General features: G+C 33.9%; 3 protein-coding genes across 3 annotated transcripts; 2 read left to right on the top strand and 1 right to left on the bottom strand.

The window, feature by feature from the left end:
- The first annotated feature begins 3,229 nt into the window (after nt 1-3,229).
- On the top strand, nt 3,230-10,858 carry LOC108219937 (vacuolar protein-sorting-associated protein 37 homolog 1). The gene is made up of 7 exons (XM_017393535.2): nt 3,230-3,406; nt 4,100-4,324; nt 8,833-8,920; nt 9,732-9,771; nt 10,024-10,070; nt 10,175-10,295; nt 10,435-10,858. Exons 1-7 carry the CDS (start codon nt 3,390-3,392, stop codon nt 10,596-10,598), a joined length of 702 nt encoding a protein of 233 aa, XP_017249024.1. The 5' UTR covers nt 3,230-3,389; the 3' UTR covers nt 10,599-10,858.
- A 5,768-nt stretch (nt 10,859-16,626) lies between these two features.
- LOC108219733 (photosynthetic NDH subunit of subcomplex B 1, chloroplastic) lies at nt 16,627-18,953 on the top strand. The gene is made up of 6 exons (XM_017393237.2): nt 16,627-17,287; nt 17,444-17,634; nt 17,800-18,057; nt 18,204-18,312; nt 18,440-18,525; nt 18,641-18,953. Exons 1-6 carry the CDS (start codon nt 16,685-16,687, stop codon nt 18,804-18,806), a joined length of 1,413 nt encoding a protein of 470 aa, XP_017248726.1. The 5' UTR covers nt 16,627-16,684; the 3' UTR covers nt 18,807-18,953.
- A 55-nt stretch (nt 18,954-19,008) lies between these two features.
- On the bottom strand, nt 19,009-19,850 carry LOC108219734 (pistil-specific extensin-like protein). Its single transcript, XM_017393238.2, has 2 exons — nt 19,638-19,850; nt 19,009-19,473 (listed from the first exon to the last, which is right to left on the bottom strand). Exons 1-2 carry the CDS (start codon nt 19,825-19,827, stop codon nt 19,139-19,141), a joined length of 525 nt encoding a protein of 174 aa, XP_017248727.2. The 5' UTR covers nt 19,828-19,850; the 3' UTR covers nt 19,009-19,138.
- Between the last annotated feature and the right edge of the window lie 3,177 nt (nt 19,851-23,027).

The following is a 23,027-nucleotide window of genomic DNA, read 5'->3' as shown; positions in this document are numbered from 1 at the left end:
ATTTCAGAAACAATCGATTTATTTCTCTGAAATTAGTCTTCTTGTATACATAAAAATATTCACTGATAAAAATCAGCTCCCATACATGTGATATCTGGGAAAAAGTATAATTACTATTATTATGTGTTTTTATAGAAATTTCTTCATTAAAATATAAAATTGTTCTTGAAAAATAAAAATTCACCACAACTGTGACAAACACAGATTACATACTCAAATGAAGTGTCAAGATTAGCAGGAATATACCACAAAATAGTATACATGCATGTGCATGACAGCTACTGTATAAGTTAAATCAGTATTTTAGACTCGAGCAACTACTACATTCTACATTGCAATAATTAGGATGTCAAATAGTCCATTGCCCGTGAGTTTTACCCTATAAAGTTATGATTAGACTAATAGACTTCTAATTATCAACTGATTTGTCTAATCCGTTAAATTTCTTTTGGTCGTGTATGTAATTCAAGGTTCTGCCTGTCGTTAGGCAATCTGTTGTTGAATTTAGTAAAGCAAAGCACACCCAAATGCCCTCCACCTAAGGACATCTTTTGAGCTTAGAATTGATTTAATCATATTTTAACATTTCTTGCCGGTCTGTTTCCCACTTTCTTTAATAATTTGTGTATCTATTTCTGAGAAATATACATTATTAATGTTTACACGTTCATGTTCGTCTACTGCACGGACACACACATACTAGACAACTAAATAATATGATTAGATAATAGGAAACTACTACTGATATTATATAGGTTTTTTCATAATTTATGCAAAAATAAGATGAAAAAATGTATTGAAGCTGATTTGAGTTGTTAATGAAATTATCTCATTTTTCGTCGATAAAAAACATAATTTTTTTTTTGACAAATAAAAAACATAATTGGTTGCTCGACAATGTAATAAAGATATAAATTCATATAAAAATGTGAATATCATAATCTATAGGTTCTTACACTTTTCAGCGAATAATTCTTCGTCAAAATCATGATTTTATATAATTAATAATAAATAAATTATATATCATAGAAATATGCATTATTTTTAAAAAAATTATAAATTTAACATATAATTTATTATTTAAATTAATAGGGATAAATTCTATGGAGATCACGTTTTCATTGGAAATAAATTATATATCATAGAAATATGCATTATTTTTAAAAAAATTATAAATTTAACATATAATTTATTATTTAAATTAATAGGGATAAGTTCTATGGAGATCACGTTTTCATTGGAGACTTGGAGACCACTTATATACTGTAACTAAAATACTCCATAAAAACATTGCAAAACGTATTATTTTTCGAATCATGTTTTACAAAAATCATTATTTTATTGACAATCTTGCAAATTTTATACATTTGACAAATAAAACATGAAAAAACATATTATTTTATAAAACCATGTTTGGTGTGCAGAACATTTGTTGATGTTGCAGAACATACATGTAGGCCGGCTCAACTCACTTTGAGGCCGCAAGATTTAATGTAGGCCTTTTTCTATATATAAATATATTTTTATTTTATTTAATATATAAATTTATATATTATTTATGATAAATTTTTATGTAATACTTATTTTTTATATTTGAAATAGTTTATATTTTGTATTCTTATAAATGATTATACATATTTTTTTTTATGAGAACATAATAACTATATTTACATTTTACACAAAATTTATACATTTTTATTTTTTAGGTTAATTTGTATATTAATATAACATTTAAGCTAACATTTAATTTGTATATTAATATACCAAAAAGATAGAAATTACATAATTTATAATAACGTAAAACTTACGAAAAACAAAATAGATATTATTTATTCAAATAGTATATATATTACATTTATTAGGTACTTACAGATATTATTGAAAAATTCAAAATCATTTACTTCATCTAATTCTCATTTTTTTAAGTTAATCTTATTTATATTACTAATAATATATATATATATATATATATATATATATAAATTAAAATAATTTATATTTATTTTAAATATTTATTTTCATAAATACAAATCAAAATTTAACTATTATAACATAAACATATATATAAAATTATAAAAATTTTGAGGCCCTTTTAGGGGTTGGGGGCCTAAGGGGACATTTGTTAAATCTGAACAACAATATCTGGATCGTTGAGACTCTGGATGATCAGTTTCTTAAAATCTGGATGAATGATGTTATTTGTTAATAACTTCTTTTGATTTAGCTGGACGGTAAATATTTATCAATATATTTTTCGATGAGTAATATGAGAACAAAATTTTTTTATATCCACATAACCGTGTCATCTTTCTATGCATTTATATTCTTTTCAAGTGATACTAAAGCACCAGATTTTTTTTTATATTATTGATTTGTCACATATTACCATTATAAAATAGAAAATTATAGTATGAAAATTATAAATTATAATAATTATGTAATTTCACTTGTAATTTTGCAATACTATTTTTTCTATTTAATTAACTGTATACTGTATTGCATTATTTTATTGTTAAATTTATATGTAACTAAAATATTTTGATTAATGAGTATTCAAAATATCAATGTGGAATTGTTTATAATATTTTTAACCGCATTTTACAAAGCACGATCAAGCACACGAGTAATCTGGACGACAGGAGCAGGAAATGTTAGGATGCGTCATCCAGCAGTTTTTTTAAGACTTTCTCTATCGTCCAGTTCAAACACAATGTAATCAAACAGTCTTGACAAAATGCGTCCTGGACGAGCCAGTAAAATCTCTTATCCAGTTATTAACAAATGAGCCCTAAGCAACCGCTTAGTTGGCTTCACTGTTGAGCCGGCCCTATACATGTTCAGCTTGTTTAGCATAAATAATTTTCAACATTTTCAATAAAATAGTGATATCTATCGAATATACTTCGCAAAATAATAAATTTGATAGTGTTTTAATTGCACAATATAAGTGGTCCCCAAAATCACCGATGAAAATGACTTAGCAGATGAGGAGTAAAGTTTTGTATTTATCACATATATTTAAGTAGCAAAAGAAAAGAGAAACCTTTACGGCCCATAACAAATCGACTACTTAAGAAACATTGCGCACAGTGTAATGGACCATATAAACCATCCCTTGTTGGTCCCGGACCGGACGGAGTTAAGTGATTTGTAGTTGGGTCGTTTTTGCTCAAAGCCCAATCCATTACAGGTGGCGTATAAATTAGAACAACACGCAACTTAATTCAAAATAACCAAACAGCATTCATTCATGAATAATACACAAAGTCGAAGTATTGAGCTGCAATTTCATTCGTTTTTGTGAAGAAACGCATCCCTTTGATCATCAATTCGGGCCGGGTCATAAAAACTCGGGTCAAAAATCCGATCATTAAAGAGTTGAAGTCATAATGTTCAAATCTTTCTGGTATTTGTTCATCTTTATATATCTATGATTTTTTCTTTGTTCATACAAATTGTTGAATGTGCTGGTTTATATGTTTGGCCATTTTTGTGTATTGATATTATATATCTTTGAATTAGTTGACCAATTTCTTCCAATTTTATGTTATAATAAATTTTAGGTTATGTTATTGACTAAATTTCGATCATTTTTTAGTTTATGTGATGATGATTTGGGAAAGTGTGGAATTGAGATTACCAAAATTGAACTATAAATTTATCGAGATTGATTTACAGGACTATTTTTAGGGAGTATTTATGCTGAAAACTGTAAAATTTGAAAGTATGTAGGGGATTATGGATGTAATGAAACAAGCATAGCCTAAATTCTATCTGCAGGATGCTTAAGTTTGTTTAATTTTTATCGCACTTAACAATAAGTAAAGAATTTAATACTTGATTTACCAACATAGATGGAATTGCACTTTGGTGGCCTTATTTATGATATGGTATTTAAAGAAAAAAAGATTCTGGTTAGATTATAATTCTCTGCATTGTAGTTTTGTGTTTGTGAAGTAGACAGAGTGTTACTGTATCATGAATAAGACTTTGTAAGTTCTTCACCTGATGAATGAAACTATGGAAGTGATGTATTTCGTTTTTATTATTCTGAAAAAACAAAAAAAGGCTTTCTTAGATTTTATTAATGTGCCTACAGGGGTTCTCAAGAGCAAGGAACACCCGCACAGCCTCAAGAAGTTCCTACAAATTCATGGTATCCACCATCTGTAGTAGGCTCGCAGAATTCCCCCTCCCGCCCTCCAGCACCTAGCAGCAGCTCTTCAAATTCCTTCGTGCACATGCATGTTGATCGACCTCAGTCATCTGTTAATGTTCCACCTGCAGAGGCTGCCGCCATTATTCATTCCTTGAAAGACAAAAGGTAGCATTTATACCATTCACTTTTTAGTTTTTATAATTTCAGTTGTTTTGCCTTTGGTTCAAGTATTGTGCATTGAAAATTTGTAGCAACAAGATAGATTCATAAATGAGAATATATTAAACATCAATATCCCCGATAAATATAAAATATTCATTTGAGTGCATGGGGATTAAGTGTGAATATTTATTTTCAGGCTTAATTATCAACTCACGTATCTAGTTCTAATGTATCAAGGTATCATCTGCAAAATTTGGTCTCATTTAAATCATTTTTCACAAAATTGGTTACACCGTGTCAATTTATAAAATTGGCGTTATAATCAATATTTTTTGTTAAATTTCATGACATAAATTTGAATGGGACTTGACATAGACTTGTCCACATGCCAAAATGATGATAAAATAAAATATTTAATGGAAAAAAAAAATAATAACTAGTACCTAACATGTTCTTATATATGTAATCCTCTTTTATTTTATCATCATTTTGTCTGTCCTAGTCAAATCCATGTTATGGAATATAATTAATAACATTTATTGTAAGTAATGCAAATTTTATATTAGTTTAGCAGAGTGTAGTTAATTTTTTGTCAAATGATTCAACTAAGATAAAAAAGTTGTCGTTGATACATTAAATACAATAAAACAAAATAAGTGACTCAATTAATAATTAATTCTTTATTTTAATATGAACATATTAGTTGCTTTGTATATGAAAACATTTATCTAATAGGGAAGTTGTATGATATATGTGTATGTAAGCATTTTTCTTGAGACAGGTGAGAATTAATTAATATGCGTGCACTTAAGTGCTTTTTTTCTCCACTGGTTTAGTCTCTATGACTAGTGTCTGTGAAACACTAATAAGTATGATTGTTACCCGTGAAATCAACTCTCCTAGTGTTGATCGGCGAAGGAGCTAAGGGTGGTATGTGGTGGCACTACCACCTTAAAGTCCCGCCATCCATAAATTAGCTGCAAGAATAAAAAGAGTTAATTGCAAAATGCATCCCTTTGGTTTGACCCAACTGCGTAATTGCAGAATGCATCCCTTAACATATTTCAGTGCCACATATTGAACCCTTTTGACCAGTTTTCGGCTATTTTGACCTATCTCTATGTTCAATTAAAAGGATAAAATAGACTTAAGAACCTATAACATTATATTTATAACATTATATTTAAGTTAATTGTTAAGTATATTTCACCTTTATAATTTCCACGGTGATAGGTCAAAATAGACAGAATTGGGCCAAAAGGGTTCAAAATGGGGTGTCAAAACATCTTGAGGGATGCATTGTGCAATTATCTAAAGTTTAGGTAACAAAATGCAATTGACCTGAACTAAATGGATGTGTTTGCAACTAACTCAAATATAAAATTTCGTTTGGCAGCCCTAAAATTATAATATATTCTGTCCCTCCAGACTGCTATATGTACATTGACTTTTTTGATATAAATGATTATCCCTTAAAAATAGAGCAATTAAAGGTATATATATAGCTCTCTATGGTTTCCTAGTTTTTAATTAATAAATGTATATACATCATGTAATAAATTTTTAATTACAAGTATATGATTGTAAATTTGAAACAATAAATGCCCACAGACCATAGATCAGGTTTGATGCCCTCCAAACCAGGGCTCCTGATTTGGGGGTCACAATCTGACTCATAATAATATTATATGCATAACGGGATAAAATGATAATATTATGACAATAATATGACCTCTGCATGCAAATGGATCGATCACAAGTTATGATATGAAACAAGCACTAAAATAAAACTGTCAAGTGATGACACACTACAAACTGGATTAGGATAACTTCTACATAAAGTCACACTAATCCCCAGAAGTCTAAATAAGTTTTATAACTATTTCATATTTTATTACACTCTACAAAAGTACTATGTGAGCTATGGATGTCCCCACAACCCTGACAAATACATAGCTGCCGCTGCCACCACTCTGTGCATATACTAATTGCCTCTATATCAACGGCCGAAGCCGAGTGCACTATCAAAAAGGAGACTAGATACTCTCTGTACTATATGAGTATCCTATCTCATCCTGGAAACTTCCCTGGTAACTCAGCACTCCAAATCCTGGTTCTGGTCACGCCACCCACGAACAGTGTGCAACTCTCCCAAAATCCAACAAACAAGCCTGGTAACACGACGGGCCTCAAGGCCCTCAACTTCCCACTTGCTGGTAGATGGAAACTCTGCTATATCTTGTCTAGCAATATGCTCTATCACCTTGTAAACACACAGTGTAACAATATTCAGTCAGAAACTAGAGGCAGAGCCCTGATGTGACGCCATCCAAACCAGGGGTCTCGATTTGGGGTCACAATTTGACTCATAATAATATAATATGCACAACAGAATAAAATGATAATATTATGATACCTGCATGCAAATGGATCGATCGCAAGTTATGATATGAAACAAGCATTAAACTAAAACCGTCAAGTGATTACACACTACAAATTGGATTAGGATAATTGCTGCATAAAGTCACACTAATCCCAAAAAGCCTAAATAAATTTTACAACGATTTCATATTTCATTACACTTTACAAAAGTACTATGTGCGCTATGGATGTCCCCCAAACCCTGATGATTGCACAGCTGTCGCTGCAACCACTCCGTGCATATATTAGATGCCTCTATATCACCGGCTGAAGCTGAGTACACAACCAAAAAGGAGACTAGATACTCTCTGTACTATATGAGTATCCTATCTCATCCTAGAGACTTCCCTGGTAACTCTGCACCCCAAATCCTGGCTCTAGTTGCGCGGCCACGAACAATGCGCAACTCTCCCAAAATCCAACAGAAAAGCCTGGTAACTCGACGGGCCTCAGCTTCCCACCCGTTGGTAGATGGAAACACTGCTAGACATTGTCTAGCGATATGCTCTGTGGCCCTTGCTCTGGATCGTGCCACTGCATCTTCAACGGATACCCTCCTTTCCTGGACCAAAGTATCCATCATTCTTCGAATCTCCGCGTTTTGACCACTCAGGAAGTCATAGTCACGCCCCAACGCAGCATAAACACGGTATGGGACCGTACTGACCGTCCCATCCACTGGAGCCCTGGATGTAACTGATACCGAAGACATCGTCCTCACTTGACGATGAATAATGCGGTGAACTCCCGCCTCAGAAGACTCTATACCGCCCGAATGTCGGGCCTCCTCAATACCTTGAGCACTCGGGATTAGTGTAAAACTTCATGTAGGAAATAGTTGTCAAGCGAATACACACTACAAACTGGATTAGGTTAACTTCTACATGAAGTCAAACTAATCCCCAAAAGTCTGAATAAGTTTTACAACTAACCCTACATGAAATTCTACACTAATCCCGGGTTCTCAGGATTATTGAGGAGGCCCGACGGTCGGTTGGTATATTATCTTCTGAGGCGGGAGGTCACCGCATCATTCATCGTTAGGTGAAGACGATGTCCTCGGTATCAGTTACATCCAGGGCTCTGGTGGATGGGACGGCCAGTACGGTCCCGTACCGTGTTTATGCTGTGTTGGGGCGTGACTATGACTTCCTGAGAGGTCAAAATGCGGAGATTCGAAGGATGATGGATACTTTGGTCCAGGAGAGGAGGGTACCCGTTGAAGATGCAGTGGCGCGATCCAGGGCAATAGAGCATATCGCTAGACAATGTCTAGCAGAGTTTCCATCTACCAACGGGTGGGAAGTTGAGGCTCGTCGTGTTACCAGGCTTGTCTGTTGGATTTTGAGAGAGTTGCACACTGTTCGTGGCCGCACAACTAGAGCCTGGATATGGGGTGCTGAGTTACGAGGGAAGTTTCCAAGATGAGATTGGATACTCGTATAGTACAGAGTATCCAGTCTCCTTTTTGATAGTGTACTCGGCTTCGGCCGGTGATATAGAGACATCTGATATATGCACGGGGTGGTGGTAGCGACAACCGTGCCAGGGTTTGGGGGACATTCATAAAGCAAATAATACTTTTGTAGAGTGTAATAAAATATGAAATAGTTGTAAAATTTATTTAGACTTTTGGGGATTAGGGTGACTTCATATAGAAGTTATCCTAATTCAGTTTGTAGTGTGTAATCACTTGACGGTTTTATTTTAATGTTTGTTTCATATCATAACTTGCGATCTATCCATTTGCATGCAGGTGTCATAATATTATCATTTTATTCCGTTGTGCATATTATATTATTACGAGTCAGACTGTGACCCCCAAATCGAAACCGCTGGTTTGGAGGGTGTCACATCAGGGATCTGCCTCTGGTTTCCGAAAGAATTTTGTTACGTCGTGTGTGTTTACATGGTGATCGTCCTTTTTAGGTTGAGCTTCTTCTATAGTGCTATGCACCTTGAATCTCTAATCAGTTATGAATTTGAAGAGCATAAAATTCTACTGATAACATGTGCACCGGAAGTAATTTAATGGTTACTCACTACTTTGTTACTGACTTGTCTGTTCACTTGTTATGTACTTCATTCAGTGTTGATGAATTGAGGAAACTTTTGTCTAACAAGGATGCCTATCAACAGTTGTTGCATTCACTTGACATGGTCAAAACTCAAAACAGTGTGAGCTACAAATACTACTTATTTACCACTATGTCTTAGAAGTTTTTACTACAAATTTTATCTGTCTTTATGATTATGTCTCGTGGAAATTATATAGATTAATTCTTTATCAGCCTTCTTATTGATCTAATTTTAGACTTTTGCAGCTATTGATTTATTAATTGTTACTCCCTTCGTCCCCTCCAATTCTCATCGTTTGGAATGGGGTGCTCGGTACGCATTTTAAGACTCATATAAAATATAGTTCTATAAGTTATTTTTATAATTTTTTTTTCTGAATAATAATTTAAACATTAGATTTTTATTCAGATAAGAAAATTTTAAAAATAAGTTATGTAACTATACTTTATATGAGCCTTAAAATGCGTGCCGAGCACTCCATTCTAAATGATAAGAATTGGAGGGGACGGAGGGAGTATTTAACAATTCAAACAATGAGTTTAGATTGTAGGATGAGTTTGAATACAATCTACTCCCTCCGTCTCAATATACATGTCCCTTTTAAGAAAAAAATTTGTTCCAAACTACATGTCCTCTCTTCTTTCAACACAAATTTATCTCTATATTTATTGTGATTTTTTTGAAATTCAACTTTATTCTCATTTCTCAATGCACTAAATCTCTATATTTATTGTAGTCTTTTTAAAACTCAACTCTATTCACACTTTTCAGTGCACTAATTAATGATATATGAGATAAAATCATATCTAACTTTTTTCTTAATATGCGTGTTTTTTCCAAAAGGGACATGTATATTGAGACGGAGGGAGTAATTAATTTTTTATCCCTAACATTGATTCTGTTATGACAGGTTTGGGATGACCTTAGGAATGAAACTCTGCAGCTTGCCAGTGAGTTTGTTGCTTTCTGTTTCCCAAGTGCTGCCCTATATTAATTCATCCTGATACTGCTAACAAATTTATTTGGACACATTTAGTTAAATAGTCGTAGCTTATCTTGTAATCCCTCTGTTTTTTTCTTCTTAACCATGCCTCCCAGGTTCCCAGCTATTTTTTAGTGACACGAGTTATAAGAAGGATGACATTGTGTATGTCAGGTTACTGCAATCTAGAAATATTAATCTAAATAAAATATTAATGCAGGGGAGAACTTGGAAAAAGAATCTTATATAATGGAGTTGAGGAATCAGGTAAATTTTGCAATGTCATTTATACTCTAGGCTTCATCATTATATCATTACATGTGATATTGTTAATTGTATACAATAGTATGATGTTTTTCGTTGTGTTACAGTGTAGAATAATATGGACAACTGAACTGGCATCTGCCCGAGAAAAGCTAAATGAGCTTGAGAGGCAAAAATCAGAGATCATGAAGTCATACTCCCCACCAGCAATGCTCCAGCACATTCAAGGTAAATCAGTGACATTTATTATTACAAAATAAATTGTCAAGAGTTATAATCATGGTAGCAAATATTAGAAAACTGAATCATACGTAGGTAGTTTATAATTTGCTCTAGTTGCATTACAACTTTTATCAATATTTTTCAGAGACAATGATCAAGACAGATGAAGAATCTGAAACGGTCCACAAACAGCTGCTTGAAAATGAATGCGATCTTCCTGTCTTCATACAGAAGTACAAAAGGCTGCGGGGTACCTATCACAAATGCGCTCTCACTCATCTGGCAGCTAAAACATCTTTGATGGGTTGAGAAGGAAATATGTATTATACCCTTCTGATGGATCTTCATTCATACCGTCTCGTGTATATGCCAACATGTGTTTTTGCTGCTCGTTTTCATTCACCTTGGACCTTAATTATGTTGTTAATTTCTTTGTATAAAGTATAAACTGTTACAGATTCACCTTTCCAGACCTTTCAATCCAGTTTCTTGAACTCGGTAAATGAAAGTCTGATTAAAGTTAGCAGAAAAATGTTTTGGAATTTCATGTTTAAGCTTAAGTTTCTTCACTGTATGGTACACATTAGTCATCAGGTTTAGACTTAAGCTGTTTAACTGTTGTGTAGAAAAGTTAGTCATTGCTTATCTGCAGATGCGGGCCAAGTCCATATATAAAACTGAGCCCTTGCCCCTTGGTCTCTATTGGACTAGATCAGTTAATTTTCATAATAGTTGTAACACCCCCAACAAAGTGTGCGAACACGAAATGAGTCAATATTATCTCGCAATGAGTGTTACGATCTGGATCCAAGGATAAGAGTTTGAAGATGGGGATACGAAGATAGCATATAATGGTTAGAGCATCTCCAGCAGAGTCCTAACATGTTCCCTAAATATATAATAAAATATTCATTTTTTAAGGGATTATTACATTTTATTGAATGGGAACTCTAACAACATTCCCTATTTTTATTCCTTAATATTATTATAATATTATATAATATTATATGCAACTTGTAAGTAGGAGAGAGAAAGGAGGGAAAGAGGGGGGAAAAGGAGACAAATGAATATTTTATTCTTTAAAATAGTATGAGGAATGGTTGTACAATTCTTAAAAATGAGGAATGAAGTGGGCATCCTAACTTTCTAAAGGATGGTTAGGACTCTGCTGGAGTTGTCTTTTATGTCATATTTCTTATATTAATAGCTTATAACATCATACATGGAAGCTGCTGGAGATGCTCTCATAGACTAGAGAGAGAGGGGTAATGATTTGGACTTATGGATTGTATCTTCATATATATCACATGGTTAGAAACTATGGATTGTCATGACTTGTGGATTGTCACATTGAGAAGAGACATTAGTGAGCCTATGGGCTATTTGTTTCCGTCTAACGAAAACGTCAAGAATTTAAGCCGAATAGTTTGTCACTTTCAAGTCTTTCATCGAGAAAAGTGGATATATTAGTTAAGTTTTCAAATATAAGTATAACTGATAATTGTATCAATGGAGCATGGTTGGATAACTCAATTGATTAAGAGTTTATCTTCTGTCGTCCCAAAGTTATCATAATAATGACATATTAATGAGGTTTTTTTTTTAACTTATTTTTAAAAAAAATGGTTATTTATAAGTGAAAAATAAACTTTAATTATGGGTTTGAATAATTTTTTTGACATATACAACTTATCATATATAAAAATTATTAACATAAAAATAAAATATTATAAATTTTCTTTAAAATAGTCCTTTACAATTTTGTAAAAACAGAATTCAGAACTATAATAAGTCACCGAAAGAGTTATGATTTTCAATATATCAGATTCATTTATAAGTTGGAATTTGACATCATAAATTCTTACATAAACAAAATAGTATAAGTCAAAAATGTCAAACATCCCTAATATAATATAAAATATGGGTCATGTTCCAGAGAGAACCATTAGAGAGAGAACCATAGAACCCTTACCTTATTAAGTAAGGGTTCTGCAGCAGAACTTAAGTATTAGTTGGGGTTCTGCAGCAGAACTTCACAAAAAAAAATGTCAATATCTATGGATTATATTTTAAATTATTTTTGAACACACACAACGATGAAAAAACATGAAAAAAATATGTATTTTAGATTTAGATCCTAAAAATCTATTTAAAATTTTGGGTTCTGCAGCAGAACCCTAGTGGTTCTATGGTTCTATTTTAAGGAGTGGTTCTCTCTTGAGCGCGACCCTATAAAATATTCATGTTTTCTAATTTTATAGTATCATAAAAAATTGAGTTTATTGCATTTTGCACCCCCCTGGATTTCCGAAAAAGCACTTTATGGCGTATACTTTGTATAATTGCAGCGTGCACCCCTCTCGTTTGAAAAGCGCGGCATTTGGAACCCTTCCGTCATTGAACCGTTAAGTTTACTGAAGACCGTTAACTGAGGGGCATTTGACCCATTTCCAACACAGTAAAAGTACCGTTACCCCTCAATTGTATATATACACATGTAGTAAATAATTTTTATTTGTCTCTCTCCCATCTTATCTCTTCTGTTCTTATCCCTTCTTCTCTTCTTCTCTTCTTTATTTACTTTTTCATCGATAATGGCTGAAAGATGTCTTTGTGGTAATTGGTTGGCAACAAAAACTGCTTGGACTGATTTAAATGCAGGCCGGCGGTTTGTTTCTTGTGAAAGATGTCGTTTTTTCCGGTGGTTGGATGAGCCGCTTTGTGAGCGTGCAAGAGCAATAATCCCTGGGTTGTTGAGAAAAATTAATAAGCTCGAAGCACAAACAAAACAAGTTGAGTGCAAGAGAATTGGATTTGGTTCGGAACAGATCGGATGTCATTTGGCATGTTCCGAGGCAGGGAGAAGGGGTTTCGTGGGTGAAAGGGACATGGAGTACCTAAAAGGATCTAAAGATGAGAAGTGCGGTTGCAATGTTGCACTTACTTTGTTGATTGTCACCTGGATTGCAATAATTTTGTATAGTTTCTGCAAGATCCAAGATGTTGAAGTAGATGACTAGGTTGGTAGGTAGTTGTTCATGTCATTATCTTCGATTTAAGTAGTTTCATTGAGTAATGTTTGATGAACGGTGTATTGTATTGGTTTGAAATGAATTCTCTTAATGCGTCTCTCATGTTTGTTTTGTGTTTGAGAGGCATAGCACATATGCGGACAGATGCTACAATAAAACAGATGAAGAGAGAAGTAAAAGCAGAAAACAAATTGAAGTAGAAAGCAAGTATAAATGCTAACCAAACTCAATCAATAGCATAAAAGCAGCTGGATAGCATAAATAGGTCTCTGGCTGCTCTTACCTTCACCTCTGTTCCTCTTCACAGTTTTTGGTGTCAAATCATTACCTTCTTCATCAAGAACAACTGGTGTTTCTTCTGTATTCTTAAAGAGCCCCCTCAACATTGAATACCTACCTCTCTTTCTAGCTCTATATGGTGGATTAGGTGGAGGCACCCTCCTCTTCTTTTTAGGCTTAGGACAGTCACTCTCACTAGAATCCATGTTGGAACTGTCACCATGGAAACTTTGTTTTTCCTCTTCATCCTCATCTGCACCTTCCTCATCCACCTCATTCAGAGCTTCTCCAACTTCAACTCTAATGTCCTCTATCCTCTGTATCCTCTGATCTATAGCCAATTGACTAAATGAAATATCCCAATTTTCACCATCTAAACCAGGGCCATTAGGGGTTAAATACAGCCTAACTAATTTGTAATTGCTCTGTACCAAGGTTTTAAGTAGGTCAAGGTCCCTTTCAGTTTCAATTGGCATGATGTTAGCTGCTGCAAACTCTAATTCATTAAGCAAAAACCAGAGGTCCATACTATCAGTGCTACAACCAACCTCCCTAACCATAGCTTCAATTTCAAACAAACCCAAACCCTCCACAGAACACATGTCAAAATATGCAATATCACCCCCAACATATTCAGAAAATTCAGAGTTAAACTGACCACCATAGTGTAGTTTAATCGAAAAGTATGGACTCATATCTGCATACAAAAATTGTTTTCTCAAGCTTTAAACAACAAGGGGACCACACTACTTTAATTAATAGAACAGATTCACATCAATGGGACCACAAACATATATAAAAACAAAACCCTAGATACCACAAAAAGACAACATGCATGAAATATATCCAACTCAGTACGAATGCCATATAAACACAATTAAAGCAAGCATATGTGAGAGACGAAGATCGTGCTTACCACCATAAGCCGGGATTTCATCATTTCCACCAGCAAATGCGCCTGAACCAGCATCGTCCATCGCTTTCAGCCCTCCTGCATCATTTACGCCTGAAGTACTCCTTAATCGCCCTCTCATCGTCGTTCGTTATTGATTTTAGGTTTACGAGATTGTGGTGTGAGTAAGCTTGTACTGGTGTAGTGGTGTGAGGAATACGGAACGGTGTTGAGGGGGGATGAGGGAATTGGAGGGAATTAGGGATTTTACGGTAAGTTTTTTTAATTTAATTATTAAACAAGAGTTAAAGGGTGAATGGTCATCAATACCCTTAAATTTTAACGTTAACTGGTCAAAGCCAGTCAATATTAACAGAAATGGGTGGGAAGGGTTCCAAATGCCGCGCTTTTCAAACGAGAGGGGTGCACGCTGCAATTATACAAAGTATACGCCATAAAGTGCTTTTTCGGAAATCCAGGGGGGTGCAAAATGCAATAAACTCTAAAAAATTCATATTAGCATTTTATCGAATCAAATTGTTGATATTTGATTAGACTCCGAACAAATCTCCTGCCCATCGACAAACCCAAGTCTAAACATCACAACGGAAAGCTTTATTTTGCCATTTGACAAAAACTAGGATCAGATGGAAGATACATTTAAGCAAAGCAAGAAGTGCACTATCATTATTCAGTTCAGCTTTCAGTTGTATGAGTTTCATTGCAGAAGGGACTGGAGAAGTAAAATGCATGGAGCCTGTATTTGCTGATATTCGGGTCCGTCGTGATTGGGACGTCAAGCCTGACACCCGTCGAGCCACCATTAACATTGGTGGCAATGTTGCAAAAAGGGTCCGGTGAGTTTTCAATCCTCACAATACAACTTCTGGGGTTGACCTTCTTGCCATCGATGTAACCGCTGACAGTGAGCTCGTATTTGCCTGTCTTACGAGTCTCATCGCTCCCGTAGTATAGAGCTTGCCTTCTACCGTAACAAGTAATCGAGACTCTGCTGCCTGCATCATCATACAATTAGATATTGCACAAGAATTGTTAGAATTCAGATACAATACTTGTAAACTCTCCTCCTAACACCCCGAAACTCAGGACCAGGGCGGATCTAGTAAGTGACACGGGAACATGTGTCCCCCTAAAAAAATTTGATATTTTTTAACCATTTTAAATTTTATGGAATTATAGAAGTGCCCTCGTAAAATTTAAAAATATTTAAATGTTATCCAAAAATTTGCTTGGTGCCCCCGAGATTTGAATCTAATCCGCCCCTCTCAGGACCGGTCACTTAATATAGTACACACTACAATTTTAGTCTGTCTTCCAAACTTTTAGCTTAACACAGAACCATGACATAGATTATAGATAGCTCTTTTGACTCGGTGATGAATTCAACAACTAAGTTTTCATGGACTAAATTTTCTAAGTAGAATCTTGGGGAAGTCTGTAACTTGACATGAGACAGATTGGCTGTGGCTATTTACCTTGGATAGGTCTGGTCCAGCCCTCGGCGCAGCCCTGGCAAAGAACTTTACCTCCCACATTGATCAACCCGTCATATGAGTCTCCAACGCTCATGAAAGCCATTAGCAGGGAAAATGCAAACATCAGTAACACCATTTCTCCCATGTCTCTCTCCCTCTGTCTCCCTCTCTCCCTCCTCCCACTCTCTCCGATAACTAGTGTTTAGACTTGCTAGTATACATAAATGCTAGCATATCGATGTATATTTATACTATGAACAACGTGTTAAAAAAATCTACCATCATGGAAATTTCACCATACTTGAGAAGAAATGGAGAATATAGATTTTGTACATTTAGGTGATGATTTTTCTTAAAATATTACCCTTTTAGTGTTAGTTACTGCATACTGCATCTTAAAAAAAAAATTCATTCTCGGGCCAGCTTTTGCACACATCGACTAGCACTTGCAAATACGATCCCTTGAAATATTATCGTTTTGAGACATGGGTAATCAAGACCGTTGGATTTCCTATGAATCAAGGGTTTTAGAGAGTTTCCACAGTTTCTTGATTTAGAGTATTTTCTATTAAAGGGGCCTACTTATCCAGCCATGTTCCACACATTCCAAATGCTACGCTTATCTATCTATCTTGTGTTAAGACAACCAAAACTACACACAATGACTTGTAGACAACTTGAAATTTACAGAGCATAATGGCCTCTGCTACATCAGCATGTCTACTACCAAAACCAGTTGCACCAAAATTCCCATGTTCGCCTACAATTGTTGCCTCTGCTACCCATCTCACCAATGCACCTTTCTTGAATAATGCGTCATTGTCTGACCAACTTTGTCATGCACCGCGGCCTTGTTTTAGGCGATATGCCAAAAAGAATGGCTGGCTTGATCCTTTTGATTTCGGGGATGATCCTGAAATGGAATATGGTTCAATGTATTCAGAAGGTAAGCAAGACGAGGATCCGAGACCACCTGAGAGTCCTGATAACCCATATGGATTCTTGAAATTCCCAATGGGATACGGAGTGGAAGTTGCTTCACTAGGTTTGAAAATCAGGGGTGATGTCAGAAGATGTTGCTGTGTGATTTCTGGCGGGGTTTATGAAAATCTGTTGTTTTTTCCCACAATTCAGTTAATCAAGGCGCGGTATCCAGGCGTTCAAGTGGACGTGCTGGCATCGCCTAGAGGGAAACAAACTTATGAGTTGAATAAGAATGTCAGATGGGCTGATGCTTATGATGCAGATGAAGACTTCCCTGATCCCGCAGAGTATACCGATATGATTGGAATTCTCAAGGTCAGTCATTTCGTTTTTGCCGCTTTGGTTATAGCGATTCTGCACTTTTTTATGTCTATTCTTCCTTCAAGTTAGTAGATTTACAATTTCAGGACTAAAGAACAACCAGATTGTTATATTAATAGTGTGACCACATTTTCTTGTGCTCACTCACAGAATAGATACTATGATATGATCTTGTCAACCAAACTAGCAGGGCTGGGACACGCGTCATTCTTGTTTATGACTACTGCAAGGGACAGAGTTAGCTATGTATACCCCAATGTAAATTCTGCAGGAGCTGGTTTGCTCTTATCTCAAACGTTTACACCTGATTGCGTAAACCTCTCAGATGGTGGATACCACATGTAAGTTGTAGGGCAAGAGTTTATTAAAAAGATTGAGTTGTTGTCTATTATCTGGTTAGGCTAAACAACTTTTCTAACTGAAACAAAAATTCAGCAAATGTGGAAACTTAAATATCCATGAGAAGGATTTATTTGCTTAGTTGGTCATGGGATTGATTAATCTAGGTACCATCAAATGACCGATTGGTTGGGAAGACCTGCTCGTGGTGTACCAAGAGAACCCCTGCCTCCACTGAAAGTATCGATCTCAAGGAAGCTGAAAGAATATGTGATGGAGAAATATACGAAAGCTGGTGTGGAGAAAGGAAAGTATGTTGTGATTCATGGGATCCAATCAGATTCAAAAGCTTCGATGCAGTCCAGAGGTGATACTGATAGTTTGCTTCCCATCCAAACCTGGGCAGAAATTACCAGCACCATAAGGTATAGTTGAAATAAGTATTTGAGTTTGAAACTTATTTAGTTGTAATTGGCAGCAAGAGATTACATGTAGATTGTAGCCTACTGTCCTGGATGCTAAGGCTAAAAATAATTCGAAATTACTGAAGTTTTGGTACATTGTTTTCCAGTAGCGGAGTAAAGCCAGTTTTTGTAATTCCTCATGAGAAAGTACGCGAGGACGTGGAAGACATTATTGGGGAAGAAGCCAGTATAGTATTCATCAGTACTCCAGGACAGGTAATTTACCTCCATAGGTTTCGTTTTCATCATACCAAGACATCGTTCTACGAACTCATCAGCTTGAAAAATAGAATTAGTTTAAATTGTGACAATAACTTCTGTACTGTGCCTTTTCTTGGAGCAGTTGGCTGCCCTCATCAACGATTCAGTCGGAGTCATTGCTACAAACACAGCCGCTGTCCAGCTTTCTAATGCACGAGAAAAACCTTGGCAAGTTTTATCATTAAGAAAAAAAAATCTCTTCAGAACATACCATAGTGTTTATCTTCATGCAGTAGTACATATCTTTCTGCTCACACATGTTCCTGTGTTTCCTTCTCAACAGCATTGCCTTGTTCAGCTCCGAAGAGAAGGGGAAGCTCTTTGTTCCAGACGCAGACGTGAAAAAATGCAAGATTATTTCTTCTAAGACAGGAGTACTGGCAGATATTGATATTGAAACTATTAAAGCTGCAGTTCAGATCTTCGAAAGGCCCCTAGCACTTGTATAGACAAATAGCTTCTCTTTTTACGCCACTTAATCATCTAATATCAACTCAACCAACGCGATACATCATACCCATTTTAGCTACACTGCTTGGAGGCCGCAAAGTTGTAAGATATCCCATAATTCTATGCTATAGATTTATTTTCTTTTATACCTTTTGTTGGACTTAATGTTCATGAGATCCGAAGAGACTTAAACTAGGCTACTATTAAGAACATGGGAAAACGCATGCTTAAATTTGCTGAACGAAATAATTAGACTGAGCATGTTACAAACAGGTGAATCAGGTTCCACATACATTAAAGCAAAACTGAATAGAAAGCAAAAACAGGACCATCAATTCTTGGTTCCAGGTTCAGACATATCAGGTTCATCGCACATAGGAGTTGTGTAGTAGAATGAAGGAAGCACATATTTGGTGATATCGCGGTACACTGTTGTTGGCCTGCCAAGCACAACTCCCTTGAGGCCACCACCGGAATTGGTGGCAATGTTGCAAACAGGGTCCGGTGAAGAGACTAGCCTCAGAAAGCAACCTTGAGGATTAAGCTTCTTTCCGTTGATGTACTTGTTCAAAGTAACTTCATATTCCCCGGTTTCATCAGTCTCGTCGCTCCCATAGTACACAACTCGGCTTCGATCATCTAGACAAGTTATCGATACCCTGCTACCTGCATCATCAGACAATGTTTAACCATAACTTTATAAAATATATGGTAAATTATTAAGTTATTAACAATGTTATACTTATATTCCAACTGAACAAGATTTTCGAGTTAGGTTTTAGGAAAACTGGTAACTTAACACGAGAAACAGAATGGCGGGGGTTGTTCACCTTTAATAGGTTTGGCACCATGAAGCCATTCATTCCAGCCCTGGGTGCAGTCCTGGCAAAGAACTTTACCTCCCACAGTGATCACCCCATCATTTGAAGCTCCAACAACACCCATGCTCATGGAAGCCATTAACAAGGAAGATGCAATCATCAGCAACACCATTTCTCCCATCTTTCTCTGCTGAATCATTAACGCTTCTATGAATAAAGGTCAATATATATATCAACATATATAGGAGAGTTTTTTATCGGATAGCTTAAGTCTTAGTGGAAGGGCACTACTTGCGACGTGCTTACCATGGCTTTTAAAACATAGTTAAAGACTTAAGACCATGTTTATTGGAAGGCATTACGAACTTTCAATTATTATTTTATCAATAATTATCTAATATCTAATATTATCAATAATTTTATTAATGTATATAAAATATTATTGATAATACATTAACAATAATTGAGTTCACAATTCAGGTATATATTACCATCTTTATAATATCTCACAATATTCGGAAAAGATACCAAGTTAAAGAAATTGTGGGGGAAATTATTATAAACAAAAGTTATCAAACTCCAATCACGGAAAGCTTGTATCGTCTTGTTGATGACCTTAAATATCAGCTGACTGCCGGAAAACGAAATAAGCAATCTCCTAGATATTTGAGTTGTTTCAAATTATATACTCCCCAATGCCAATTTACATGAGCAGTTTGATTATTTCTCACATATTAAAAAATGTTAAATTATTGTTTTTTTTTCATTTCTACCATACTTGTTGTATTGACTTTCCTATAATATTGTAGCTAGATGATACATTTAAAATAAATAAGAAAAGGTAAGCAAAGAAGATTGCTATTATATGTGCATTGAAAAGAGATAGGCACAACTAATTTGGGACAAATTTTTCTCTCAAAAAGATCATCTCATTTTGGATGGAAGTAGTATTTATTTTTTTTTTAAAAAAATTCAAATTAATTGTCTACTTTAAATTTTATATATATGGGTCGTTTGGGTTAATTTAGAACAAGTGAATTCTTATTTATAGTAAAGAAATAGAGTAGAAGTGAGAGGTAAATAGGTTAATAAAATGTTTGGAAAAGAAGCTTCTTATGAGAGAGAAGTTAGCATTCTGAATTTTTTAAAAGTGTTTCTACTTATTTATACAAACGAGTAAAAAAAACAGAAACTGGGAGTAGTTTCTGCTTCTTGCAAACAAACACCACCATAATGTGTTTTATTATTATATTTATAAGATTAATTTCAAGCCACATATATCTAGTTTATAATTTAATATCAACTAGCTTCTTAACCCGTGCAAAGCACGGGTTGCTTTAAATCACTTTCTTCAATATATGTTATATCTCGTTATTTATCTTTTTTATATTTATTTGTGTTTTAGATCATAGAATGTTGATGTCTATATATACACATATCCTCACTTTTATGATATTTATGAAAAATATAAATACAAAAAATATATTAAAATTCGGTTAATCGTTGACTAATTGGTCGAAAATTGGATTAATAGGGTCGAAAATCAAATATTAAAATTTACAAAAATTTTGGGGAAAATTTAAAATTTTAAAAATGATTATATATAATATTATTTTTACATATATAATATTAAATTAATTCTGAATAATAATCCTATTAATCATTCTGATTAATCGCTAATTTTCTAATTTCCGCTTTTTACAACACTGAATATTTATTTATTTATTATTAAATCATAATTATATATAATATATCCAAAAAATTATAAAATATACATTTTTATAAAACATATAAACATTAAGGCTTAACTTTCGTAGCCAAACATAGCCCCATAAGATACTTAATTCCTACATTATACATCAAGCCAGTCCATTGACTGCAATATCAAAATACATATTTTTATATATAGAGAGGTCATTATTGACTTTTAAAACTAACGTATTTATTAGACATTAATGTCCACTCATTAATATACATTAATTATAACATGATTTTAGAATTAATTTAATATTATACATATAAATAATATATATCTAATCATTTTTAAAAAAATTTATATTCCCCATCTTTTCTTCTTTTTTTTATAGACGTACGTTCAAATCTTGTGAATGAAAAATATCTCTTGTTTTTTTTTGAAACAAAGGTGTTAATCTAATAACAGAAAGCCATACGACATCTACACCAATGATCGAGTCGAACAAACTGAATGTATTTTGAGTAAAGGATAGTTTAGTCATTTTGGATTAAATTGATCAAGATTCGATTTTACTGCTACAAGTATGTGTCAGATACTTAGATATATAGAATAAAAAAAAATAGTTACCGGCTAATCACTGTTTCAGGCTTCTGGTCATTAGTCCTTGTACCGGGATACTTGGCCAAACTGCTTCTTTTATCATCAACAACAGTATATATTACATGATGTTTAAACACAATTGGAAATATAACATCTCATTATGTCAGCAGCCAAACTGCTTCTTTTATCATCAACTACAGTATATATTACATGATGTTTAAACACAATTGGAAATATAACATCTCATTATGTCAGCAGCCGCACAGCAATCGTCAGCTTAGAGTTTTAACTATGACAAAAGAGTATACCTTCATCTACGATCGAACATTAAACTGCTCAGAAAAAATACCATCATTTTGACTCTGTTTTACATGATTTAAGGGTCTATTTTATGTAACTTTTCGCAAGGATTTCAAATATACAATTTGTTTTAAATTTGTAATCAATAGAGAGTAAATAAAAAGTACACGAGTGTACCATAGAGAGTAAATTAAAAGTACGAGCGTACCATCGATAGAAGTCAAAAATGCGATGATACCACTGAAAAAAACCACTTCTATGAGGGTAACATCAAGAATTTCCCTAGATATAATTTAAATTTATATTTACTTGTATTTTCAGTCTTATTATCTTGATGTCTAAATGTACATATATCCTTACTATGATGATATTTATTAAAATGTAAATATAAAAAATATACACTATTTAAAATTTTATTATATAATTAAATTATCATTCACCTAAAATTATTGAAAATTTGATAAAAACAAATAAGATTCTTGTCGAATCAGAGTCTTTGTCGTATAGTTAAAAAATCATATATATGATTTTATTAAATCACATATATAATTTTATTAAATCACAATAATTAAATATTCTAAAAATCGGCCGATTAGCCGAATAATCGATAACAGACGAATTTTTAATACGATTTGGTAAAATTCGATTAAATCGATGATTAATTGGTCAAAATTGGATTAATCAGTCAAAAATCAGGTAGAATATTAAAATTTACAAAATTTGTGGGGAAAATTTAAAATTTTAAAAATGATTAGATATATATTATTTATATGTATAATATTAAAATAATTTCAAATAATGAT

The sequence above is a fragment of the Daucus carota genome, chromosome 5, assembly GCF_001625215.2.
Source record: "Daucus carota subsp. sativus chromosome 5, DH1 v3.0, whole genome shotgun sequence".
NCBI classification, from domain to species: domain Eukaryota; kingdom Viridiplantae; phylum Streptophyta; class Magnoliopsida; order Apiales; family Apiaceae; genus Daucus; species Daucus carota.
The sequence above is the reverse complement of the archived record's forward strand: the minus strand, read 5'-3'. Positions and strand labels throughout refer to the sequence as shown.